This window comes from Poecilia latipinna, unplaced genomic scaffold (genome assembly GCF_001443285.1).
Source record: "Poecilia latipinna isolate Pla-1442-1.1 unplaced genomic scaffold, P_latipinna-1.0 Scaffold682, whole genome shotgun sequence".
Taxonomy (NCBI): domain Eukaryota; kingdom Metazoa; phylum Chordata; class Actinopteri; order Cyprinodontiformes; family Poeciliidae; genus Poecilia; species Poecilia latipinna.
In genome coordinates this window covers 32851-44965 of record NW_015113298.1, presented here as the reverse complement: position 1 = coordinate 44965, position 12115 = coordinate 32851, and the positions used below count along the sequence as shown (strand labels likewise).

General features: G+C 38.3%; 1 protein-coding gene across 6 annotated transcripts in view; it reads left to right on the top strand.

The window, feature by feature from the left end:
• LOC106954802 (tripartite motif-containing protein 3-like) overlaps positions 1-12115 on the top strand; it is a 39413-nt gene that overhangs the window by 21320 nt on the left and 5978 nt on the right. For 5 of the 6 annotated variants that reach the window (XM_015044575.1, XM_015044577.1, XM_015044572.1 and 2 more), the window contains 15 exons: positions 2315-2490; positions 2933-3062; positions 3573-3683; positions 3822-3973; positions 4153-4333; positions 4445-4546; positions 4667-4765; positions 4873-5025; positions 6146-6524; positions 6986-7089; positions 7184-7351; positions 8158-8326; positions 9962-10003; positions 11689-11759; positions 11854-11994. In XM_015044575.1, the coding sequence (XP_014900061.1) occupies positions 2345-2490; positions 2933-3062; positions 3573-3683; positions 3822-3973; positions 4153-4333; positions 4445-4546; positions 4667-4765; positions 4873-5025; positions 6146-6524; positions 6986-7089; positions 7184-7351; positions 8158-8326; positions 9962-10003; positions 11689-11759; positions 11854-11994 (2148 nt within the window). In that variant the 5' untranslated portion in view covers positions 2315-2344. The remainder of the gene's footprint in view (positions 1-2314; positions 2491-2932; positions 3063-3572; positions 3684-3821; positions 3974-4152; positions 4334-4444; positions 4547-4666; positions 4766-4872; positions 5026-6145; positions 6525-6985; positions 7090-7183; positions 7352-8157; positions 8327-9961; positions 10004-11688; positions 11760-11853; positions 11995-12115) is intronic. The other variant, XM_015044578.1, reaches the window with a different exon arrangement.

Genomic DNA, 12115 nt, shown 5'->3' with positions numbered 1-12115 from the left:
GTATATAGTATGCTTCTTCGTATCTGGTTCATTAAAAATAAACTTTTCCCTTTTAGTTTAAAGCCAAGAGCAGAACAATGCATATTCACGTAGATTTAGAGAAACTTAAGATACTTACTGCTAAACATTTTATTTGTTCACACTGTTCTCACATGGTGAAAGTTCTGTGTCATTTTCATGACTAAGAGCAACAGACATGACCTTTAACCCCTTCAAGGGCTGCATGTCATTGGATCTTCTCTGCAAATACTGGAAAGATACAGTTATGCTCTTAATCACCAAGATTGTATGTTTGCGTGTGACAATGAGGCATGAGTACAGATTGGATATCAGGGATTGAGGGCTGCATTAGATTCAGGTTCAACAGATGTGCAGAGAAGAACAGAGTGGGGTGGGGGCTTATAAATCGAACTAAACCTTTGAGCATGAACTTAGATGTTCTTTTAACTGTAACAGTTGAAATCTTACCTCATACGTTCAATATGCTTGTTTCAGACACAAACTGCTCTCTGCTTAGTCTTTGAGCAAGAAAACGAGTGCCTGCCTGATGCATAAATAATATATATGCTGACCTACTGAGCAAATGTGACCAAACCACATGGATGGAACCAGTTAGCAACACCGAGATGCAAACTAACATGTGCAGGCTAAAGCTCTCAAAGGACACAGCCACAAGAAATGTCCAGAACAAAAATACATCTGACATGGTGTTTAATTGTTTTATTGGATTCTTCTTTTATAGACCAGCTACAAAAATATTTTATCAGCTGCTGGCGGCATACTTTTTAAGTATAAAGGTTGTGCTTGCACAAATGAATATGGAAGTGGGCCATGCGTAGACAGGAGTGGTTTGTGTTGCTAGGCAGAGTATCCAGATCTGCAGCTGTATTTCTAGATGAGATTACGTAAAGCTGGTGGCTCTGCTGACCCACAAAGATTTAGCAACCATTATATTTCAGTGTCTACGGCATTTAACATATCTTTCAGAGTGGGGATTTCAGAACAACTCAGGGCAAATATTTTCTTTCATTAAGTGTCTGAATCAAACTATGTCCAAAGGGATAGTTCAATGTATAACCACAGTAATGTGGGAAACATGCATGTCTAAATGAACTTAACCATATTTACAACAGCGCATATTCTTTAAAATTACTATGTAATTTGTGAATATAGTTCAGATCTTCAGTTCTTTTCAGTAAAACCAGGAGTTCACTGGTTAAACAAGAAGCATTTACATCAAACTCCTGAAATTATTATGGATACTTTTGAGGTAATAGATGAGTGACTATGGTTTCACATGGCATATCCATATGTGGTAATGGCACTTCATTTTAAAGAAGCTTTATTAGGAAACATTTATTTTGTGCTAAAGGTGTGTTTTACAATACAGATTAGCTTTGAAAACCTATAAAAAGGCTGATTGTAATTTATTAATGTTTCAAGCTTTCAAAATGTTAGTTTTTCTGGCTTTAATATATTTATATCTGTGCTTTAAGAAGCCCGAAGTACCCAAACCCAAGTGATGCTTTTTATTGCATGTTGTAATAAAAAGCAAAATCTATAAATTGATTAGATCTATACTTCTCCCAGTTTCACTATATAGGCTCTCATTCTGGTTTTCTGTTGTCCCATAAAAAGATACATTTCCATTTTTTTTTTTTTTTTTTTGCCAAAAACGATTATATTTTAGCTGCAGTTACACAGTTACAGGCACCATCATTGTATCTAACAGTTGGCATGTTTTCCCTCACTGTGAGGCAAGTTAGAATGTGGCTGCATTTTCACAACATGTTGCTATCCCTGTTGGCACTTCTGAGCATGACTCAGTTGTTGAATTATGTCACATGCACCATCTACTTAATTTGGATATTCTGGCCTTAATCACTTCTCTGCAAACTGGAGTAAAATGCAAAACAACTTTGTTTTGCATTTTACATTTTTATCCTGGGGCCACTTATGCATCTCCCTCCTAATCTCTAATTTTTTCTGTGTGTACTTGTTCTAACTAGTTGAACCATCATCAGTTTTATAAACATACCAGAATCCCTAATTCATTGGTTATTTTGTGTCTTTTTTTCCATGCTTTTTGTAAACTGTGGATACAATTTTTTTCTTTGGTATTACTGTTTTTTGTTTGTTTGTTTGTTTTTTACATACTCAGTGTACACTCAGACTCTTATCTCGCCTGCTAACTATTTTTTGGCTTTAACTTATAAATCCTAGCATAACAAAATCACTTCACACCTAATTGTAAAGCAGAGTCTAGAACCTGAGCACCTTGTTTGGTTTATTTTATATTTTTCTATCCCCGCAGGTTGACTGCTGTCATTCTCTGTGGCTTTAAATGTCCACTGCTATGGCCAAGCGTGAGGCTGGGAACGCCAGCCCTGTGGTGCGTCAGATAGACAAGCAATTCCTGGTTTGCAGCATCTGTTTGGATCACTACCACAACCCCAAGGTCCTGCCCTGTCTACACACTTTCTGCGAAAGGTAACCATTGGGATTTGTAAACGTTGCACAACCAAGCCTGAAATGTCAGTCTCTAATAAATGTTGCATTTAAACGAAAAAAAGAAAGGGGAAGAAAAAAAAAAGGATGCAACACACTTGTTGAACTCTAACTTCTTCTGTGGTTGTGGTTCCTGCATCATATTCTGTTAACTGTGAAATTCTTGTTAGCACAACATCTAATTCAAATCCCTAAACACAAAACAGCAGCTTAACATTGTTGACTCCTCGGAAAGGCCTTCTTTAGAAATGGAGAGTGTCTTTTGTTTTTAAAGACACAATTACAAAAACTCGGTCTAAAATGTCTCATTAAAATGGAATGCATTCATTTTGCCTCTTCACAATAAAACATCCTTTTAATTTTTACATGAATATCTCTGTTAATGTTATATCATGTTACATACTTGTTAACTTTCTCCCTGTAGCTGTCTCCAGAATTACATTCCTCCGGAGTCTCTGACACTCTCGTGTCCTGTGTGTCGACAAACATCCATCCTGCCTGAGAAAGGAGTGGGAGCTCTGCAGAACAACTTCTTCATCACTAATCTCATGGAGGTCTGGTCCTACATTACGTTTTATATCACAAAATCTGTCTATACCACAGATGAGGCATTACACAATACATATATACTGCAAAAATGCTAATCGGATACAAGCACACCTGTTGCTTATATGTTGAAAATAAAAGATTAGAACAAATGAATAAAACCTGTATATGTATTGCCTGTGTGAGCTTTTTTTTTTTTTTTTTTTTTTCGAGCTGCATTTAATTGGAAAGACATTGTGAGAGGGAGGGAGGACATTCTTCCAGACTGAGGTCATTCTGAAGACTTAATCTCTGGGAGGTTTTTTTAAGATCACAGCTTTTGAGAGTTTAATTAACAGTGACTGGAAATTTAAAAAGTAAATGTTTATGTCATGGATTAAAAACACTTTAAGGTGATTTAAACTGACTCTAAATACCATTGTGTAATTTCACAACACAATGGATTTAAAAGAAAGGGGTATTCACAGACGTGATTATTAAAAATAACTTATAATGAGGATGGTAATGTGTTGTGTTAGGTCCTGCAGCGTGAGCCGGAGTGTTCTCGGCCCGAGGCCTGCAGTGTGTTGGAGTCGGTCAGCGCTGCGGTAGCAGGGAAGCCTCTTTGCTGCCCAAACCATGAAGGAAAGGTAGGAAATCCTTCTCTGCTCGCTGAAAGATCCTAAATTGTCTTATTTTGTGCTTTAGATAAAATGAAAGCAACGTGAAATATTGACATCTTGCAATGCTTACTGAGAGATTATGATTACGTTTGGCTCCACCTGCAGGTGATGGAGTTCTACTGTGAGTCTTGTGAGACAGCCATGTGTTTGGACTGCACAGAAGGCGAGCACCGGGATCATATGACTGTTCCTCTGCGGGACGTAGTGGAGCAGCACAAAGCTGTGCTCAAAACACAGCTTGATGCCATTCACAGCAGGTCAGAACTTGATCTTTGAGGGGGATTTTAGCTTTGCCCCTTCATGCAGTGATTTAATTTCTTACCAAGTATCATCCTAGAAAGGAAGTTTTAAAATGTAACTTTAAAATTTGAGATATATATTTCTAAGGTCAGCTGAAAATATCTTGATGAAAACCTTTCCTTTGGTTGTCTTGCAGACTTCCTCAGCTGACAGCAGCTGTTGAGCTGGTGAGTGAGATCTCGCGGCAGCTCAATGAAAGAAAAACCGAAGCAGTAGCAGAGATCAACAGTACGTTTGAAGAGCTGGAGCGGGTGCTGCATCACCGCAAGACAGCCCTCATCACAGACTTGGAGAACATCTGCAGCTCCAAGCAAAAGGTCCATTTCATACACCTTCAGACATGCAGTAATTGTTTTTTTTTTTTTTTTTTTTTTTAAGTTCTTGCTCTCCGGTTTTGTCAACCCATTTTCCACTTTTTTTGAATGCAGGTCCTCCATGCCCAGCTGTCCTCTCTTCTCCAGGGGAAGGAACACATCCAGAGCAGCTGCAGCTTCACAGAGCAGGCTCTCAGCCATGGGAATGCAACTGAGGTGGACTCATAAATTATAATTTTCTGGCTACTCATAAGCCAACTAATCAGGAAATCAAATATAGTAGTGGATGTTGCATTTTTTTAAAGGAACACAATGGTTAATGTTTTGTAAGTGTAGGTGCTACTGGTTCAGAAGCAGATGAGTGAGCGGGTCACAGCTCTGGCCAGACACGACTTTCCAGAGAAGCCACATCAGAACGCACATCTAGACTGTCAGGTACTATCCGCTGTTTGCTATGATTCAAACTCATCAATTTTAATCACCAGCAGCACCAACCGCTTTAACACTTGTGCGTTGATTAAAGCAGCAGTTGTGTCCTCTAGGTGGAGACTGAAGGCCTGCGGCGCTCCATCCAGAACCTGGGTGTTCTCCTCACAACATCAGCCGTGGCACACACGTCTGTCGCCACAGGGGAGGGACTGAGACATGCAGCTACTGGGCAGCACCAAACCATTACTGTGACAACAAAAGACAAAGTACTGACTTTTTTTATTTTTTTCTTATTCTGAGGTTTTAGTGCACCGTTATCATTTGGAATGCTACTTTCCTCTCTGAAAGTGTTTTATAGTGCCCTTTTAGTATTTTACAGTGAAGTTTTATTATATTTTGTCATATTACAACCACAGATTCACTTGAGATTTTAAATAGCAAACCAACACAAAGCAGTGCTAGACAGAAAAAGGATGCATAGGTTTTAGTTTAAGTCTTGTCTGACCAGACATTCTGTTTGCCTTCTGCCACACATGACTTGCAGGATGCAAGACTTATTTTTACATCTGTCAGCAGGAACTTCTTCACACTCTCCTAACAAGCACCCCACTTAAGCTGAGCTGTGGACCACTGTAGCTCTTAGAGTCTTTGAGTCTTTTTGTTGCTTTTTGATAAATGCTGTCTTTGTCCTGCTGGTCCATTTAGGTGGATAGTCATATCTTAGTAACTTTGCAGTTGTCCCATACTCTTTCCATTTTCAGTTGATGGATTGACAGTGCTCTTTTAGATGTTCAGAGGTTCAGATGTTTTAACGACCAAACAGTGCCTTAAGAAGTTCCAAAAATGTATCCATGAGCAGCTGTATTTATATTTCATAAAAGTTTTATACATTCTGGTGCTCTGCCATTTAGCTGGATTCTACAGCCAACTAGATTTTGTTTGCGGGTCAGAGTAGAAATTGCTTGATGCAAGTGCTAAGCATATTTTCAAATATGTAGCTGTCAAACATTTTGAAAACTGCGTATCCTTTTCCTTTGCATGAACTCCAATGCGCCTGAATCAAATAATTGACTCATTACTAGACCTTTGAAGAACTTAAGTCAGCCTTTTTGTTCAGGTGTGGTTAAGCATGGATTAATCTGAACATTGCAGGGCAGTCAAGGAGTTGGAGACTGCTCAAATAGAATTAAGTTTGGGGCAAAATGTGAGTTCTTTCTAGTTATGAATGTAAGGGACTCTACCAAATCAAGTTTATTGCCACCAGATACATTTGCCTTTACTTTTTTAGCTATATACTAAAATTTTTATTTACACTTTACATATATACTTACACTGAAATTGTCTCTTTACAATGAGTTCCATAGTAATTGTTGTCATTATTTATAGGATGGAGAGTTGGTGAGGACAGGAAATGCTGTTTTAAAGGCTGAGATATTGTCGGCTGACGGTAACAGAGCTGCAGAAGTAGAAATAACGGACAACAAGAATGGAACGTATGAAGTGGGCTACACGTTGCGCTCCGAAGGAGAGTATTCATTCTGCCTGCTGCTTTACGGTCAGGCCATACGTGGCAGCCCATTCCGCCTGCGGGTGGTCAAACCGTCGGACGTGCCCCAGTCTCCGGATGATGTGAAAAGGAGGGTGAAGTCCCCGAGCGGGACAGGAGGCCACATCCGTCAGAAAGCGGTGCGACGGCCTTCCAGCATGTACAGCACCACCAAGAAAAAGGAGAACCCCATTGAGGATGAGCTCATCTACAGAGTTGGTAAGACAAACTTCTAGGAGATATTTCAAAATGTCTCCTGTTAAGTAGGTTAACAATTTATAAGTTGTTTTTTCTTATTGCGTAACATTTTCTTAGTAAATTCTTGAAACTGGCAGACAAAAATGTTTCCAACAACAAGCAGAATTTTCATACTTTTCTCTGTCAAAGTAGATGCAACACAAAACTGGTTACATGCGCTGTTTACTTCCAAACTAATCTAATATAACCCACAAAAATTTGTCAGTGTGCTGCATTACCTACCTCTCAAATGAGAATTTCAAGTTTTAATTGCATAATAACAATTCAAAACCGCTAATTGCCTGGTAGACTGGGAAGTACTCAATAATCTTTGCTCAGAATTAGCAAGAACATGCTAGTATGGGCTGTCAAGGATAATAAATCATACACAGTGAGAGTGTTAATAATAAACACAATTGCTGAATGCCTAACTCTCCCATTAGGTTCCCGGGGAAGGGAAAAGGGCGAGTTCACAAATCTGCAAGGAATCTCAGCCTCCAGCAACGGTAGAGTGGTGGTGGCTGACAGCAACAACCAGTGCATACAGGTGAGCCAGACACATAGAAGCAACTGTGTAGGACCACTGTGGACTTAGAGACTACAACTTATGCGCTAAACATGAGTTCTGCAAATGGCTGCAGGTATTTTCCAATGATGGGCAGTTTAAAATGCGCTTTGGGGTCAGAGGTCGTTCTCCAGGACAGCTGCAGAGACCGACAGGAGTCACTGTAGACATGAACGGAGACATCGTGGTGGCCGATTATGACAACAGATGGGTCAGCATCTTCTCCTCAGATGGCAAGTTCAAGGTACACATCATACACTGTCTCTTTGATCTAGGTCTCGGTAATGCCTTGTGGAAAAAAAAAAAATCATTAGTACTAATAAGCGCTGTAGCAAATATTTGTCTCTGTCCACAAAATGTAATCTCAAAGTACATTATCTTGGTTGCTAAATGCCTACTTGAGGAATTTTTTGAGAGGGCACATAAATTCAAATGGAGAAAGACCTTTGAGGTGCAGTGGGTTCCAAAGCCCACTGGAACCCACTGGATGTATGAAGTTCAGGCCTAAGATTAAGGCCTGAAAACAGCCTTAATCATAGAAAAGAGCAAGAGTGGCTATGACAGGGTCAGATGACTGTTTACTTACTCAGAACCAACATGCTGTTGTGCTTCAGGTTACGCCTACTCTTTGTCCTCTCTCTATTGGTGAGAGGATTGACTTTGGCATCAGCAGATGTTCTGTCAGCCCAGGAAGGTTCCTCTGAGGAGGCTGTTGGTTCTGAGGTACAATCTGGATGTTTTAGCAATTCCTCTCCTCGAATCAAAAATCAAATTGTAACCAACTGAAGAAAATCAACTTGATAGATGAGATGGATTTTCTCTACCTCAGGTTGATTCTTGCAATTGGATCTGTTCATTGATGGTTCTATGCGCTTGGTTTGGTCAACCCACAAGCCTCCCTTAATCCAATTCTCTTCGTCTCCAAACTAGAGCATTACTGAAAACAGAGGGATGCAGAACAGAACAAAGCCCTGTACAAAATACCCCTACAAATCCAACCAACAGGATTTTAGTTTGTTCAGTAATCCTTTTTGTCTTCTTCTACCACAGAATAAGATTGGTGCAGGCCGTCTCATGGGTCCCAAAGGAGTGGCCATGGATAAAAACGGACACATTATCACTGTGGATAACAAAGCCTGCTGTGTCTTCATCTTTCAGTCCAATGGAAAGCTGGTGACTAAGTTTGGAGGCAGAGGGACGTCTGATAGACAGTTTGCAGGTGAGGAGGGACGCTAAGTCTACAGCAGAGCTTTTTTGAATCCTGATGGAGAGGGTTGCAGACAAGCCGTCACAGAGAGTTTTAGGTTTTCTATAAATTGAAAACAGTTTCCAACCTCATATTTGTTCTATAAAGAGCTTCACGGGATGTTTCTCATTCATCTAGTCACACAAATATCCAATGGTTCCATAAATTAGCGCCATAACACTTCTTTTTGTCTCTGTAAAGAAATGTATTTAATAAATATATTGTGCTACATCTGCCATGAGCTGGCAACTTGTCCAGGGCGTACCTTGCTTCTCGCCTGATGACCACTGGAGAAGTCATTGTGCTCCTGCAAGTATAAGTGTGTTAAGGTGATGGATGGGTTATAGTATATGATTAAAAGGTGCAGGGAGTAGGATGAGGTAACATGCAGAATTGACTTTTCTAAGCTCTATATCATGTTATAATGTCATCTCCTCATCACACACATACCTGGAGTGTTGCTTTGGCCCATTTGTATACATTTTGAGGAATCCTTGAATCTCCCATGGCAGCCATTCAGGTGTCTCCTGTTGGTGACACTTCCAATTTTTCATCCATTTACCCAAAACGACCGCAACAATTAGGAACAACCTGGTAGATCTATGTGTCTGCTGAGCTTATCATGGAAGCTACAGCGCTCCTAAGATCAATTGTAAACGTCATCAGCAGACAGCAAGGAGAAGCATTGTTGGGAGGATCTGCTTGAGGTGTGTCAGAAAAGGTAGAAAAAAGGTTCTTAAAGAAACAGAGGCCAATTTCATGGCATCGGATACAACTATGATGCAACGTCATTTTTCAAGTTGTTTATTTACCTGTCCCTGTGCCACAAAGCATGGTAAAGTGAATTAATGCTGCCAATATGGTGTATGCATCCCACTATGATGGTTGATGCACATTACATACACCAATTAGTTTATTGGAAACTCTTTGCCACCTTTTAGTGGTCCATGTTGTGCCCAATTTTGCTAAATTGCTCAATATATATATATATATATATATATATATATATATATATATATATATATATATATATAATGTGTGTGTGTGTATTTTTCAATTGTTTACTATACTTGAAATAATAATTTAATTAATTTTGCACCTATTTGATGAAAAATAGAAAATATTTCTGTTTTTATGAATAAAAAAATACATCAATGACATTTAAATTATTATACATGAAATAAACTGTTGATGCCTTCAAATTTTAATCAGTTGACGATTATCTGTTGAATTTTGGCACTTTGGGCATTCCCTACTTTATGGGACAAAGGTTGAATTCAGTGTTTCCTTTTAGTTGCGACCACGCATGGCAAGGCTGAGGATCAAACCAAATCTATTTTAACCGGAAGAAAATTACTCTGTCCAACTCGGTATTTTAATCCACAATTGAGAAGCTAAATAATGACACTATATTTTTTGTTCTTCAGTTAATGGAATATGAGATGTTAAAGTTATTTGTAACTTTAACATCTTGCTGACATTGCTTGGTTTGTAGCAGCAACAGAAGGCGACTACAGATTGCCCTTAGGTGTTTTCTTTCTCGCCTATCTTTATTTCTGATGACGTGCTTGTTCTTTCTTTCTGTTCTTCCTTCTGTTCTTGATTCAGAAAAACTTGGCCCAAACTTTAATAAATCTGGCTCAGTTTTCAGTAAGTACTAAGTGTGGCCTTGCTGCGACCTTAATCCCACGGTGTCCTCTGTCTAACCCAATTCCCTGATCACGTGTCTGACTTCCAGAGAAGACAGATTGTTGATAAAGATGGATGAAGATATACTTGTACAGAGTTTGCTTGAAATTCAGCTACAATTTCATGAATAACAGAATCAACATGTTGTCATGTACACTGTGTGTTTTTTGTGTGATTATAAAAAAAATAAGTTGCAAAAATACAGTGCTATGAAAAAGTATTTGCCCCATTACAGGTTTTCTTAGTTCTTGCTTTTTGTCATGACTGAATGTGTTTTAATAACGGACAGATATTTTCAAATAATTTTTTTGAAATGTCATTTTTAATTTTTATTTTAAAATACTAATCAAATTAATGTCACGCCATGTGAAAATATAATAGCCAAATTGTTGATTCATTAATTAACTCTCATTTTTATTTATTTATTTTTTTCAATTTCTCTAGTCACACTTAGGTCTGGTTGTTTGTCTGAATTCTAGAATCGACAAATAACTTAAAAATAACCTGTCTGACAACATAAAGTGGAGTAAAATATCTCAGAAAGCAACAGATTTTGCCCTGATCTTAGGCAATTCAAGAACAGATGAAAAGCAAGTGACTGACATCTGTCAGTCTGGAGAGGGTAGCAAAGTGATTTATAAGTCTTTGGTTCTCTAGAAAACCTGAAACAGGAAGAAATGTTTGCCGGTTGACGGGAAGCACACCAATTGCACTTCGGAGGCTTATTCATGGAGTCACAGAATAACCAAAGGAAACATCTATAGTCATCTAACGGTGAAAACCACTGATAACTACAATATCAGAAAACGGTGAACAGAAAGACGCATCTTATGTTTGACAGAATATAGCTGTTTGTGAAGTGCCAAATAAAAATACTTGTCTTTGAGTGTGTATCCCTTTAACATCACTCATAAATCTAACACCAACATTTATGAAAACATCAGACTTATTAAAACAAGAGTTGATCCAAATTCAGCAACAGAGACGTAAGACTAATTGCCAGTTATTGTAAGACCTTAATGGTCGCTGTTGGCAACATGATTTATTGATTTTATGAAGTGCTGCTTTTTGAGATCTTTTATCCTTCTTCATGTCAGACTGTTTAAGAGATTTTGTCATTCTACATGTCAGGCAGTAGCAAGCTCATGGTGTGTGTAGTGGAATTGAACTAAAAACATTTAAGACATTAAAACAAAACCAGAAGAAATCTGTAATGGGCTGAATACTTTTTTTTTTTCACAGAACCATCCAGATGTTTTTTAGTGGTCTCTGTTAATCAACAATCCTTCTGTGTTTTATGAAAAACAAATGTTTGATTCTGAAGAACACCGAGACGGATGATCAAAAAACTCAAAAATAAACGCAGCCAACCCACGTTGCAATTTTTTAAACCATCAGTACAATCACACATCCGTTAGCATGCACTAACAATGCAAAATATGATTCAAACTGGAAAGTCTTGCTCCTTACTACTATTTTAGAAAACATTTTTAAATTTAGAACGGTACATAAAGTGTTTTACATAAATATGAACAGCAACAATCTGATCAAACATGCTTGACCGGCCTCATAACTGTGACAGGATTTGTGCAAATAAAATGAATATGTTTTTTCCAAAACTTGTATGATTCTATCTCTCTGTTCAGGTCCACACTTTGTTGCAGTGAACAACAAGAATGAAATTATAGTGACAGATTTTCACAATCACTCTGTTAAGGTAAAAGAAATAGGATTCCTGCAAGTCTTCATATTCAGAGAGTGTATCTGAATACACTCTCTGAGTGGTATGAATTTATTACTACTTGTTGCAGGTATACAGTGCAGATGGGGAGTTTCTGTTTAAATTTGGCTCTCATGGAGAAGGCAATGGCCAGTTCAACGCGCCCACTGGTGTGGCTGTAGATGCTAATGGAAACATCATTGTAGCCGACTGGGGTAACAGCAGAATACAGGTAATGTTCATTTTTCTTTTCATCATCATTAATATGTAGCTATCATAATGATAATCTTAAATTCCAACTCTTTGATATAATACCACACCTTAAAAAAGATAATTATACTTTGCGAGCTTTA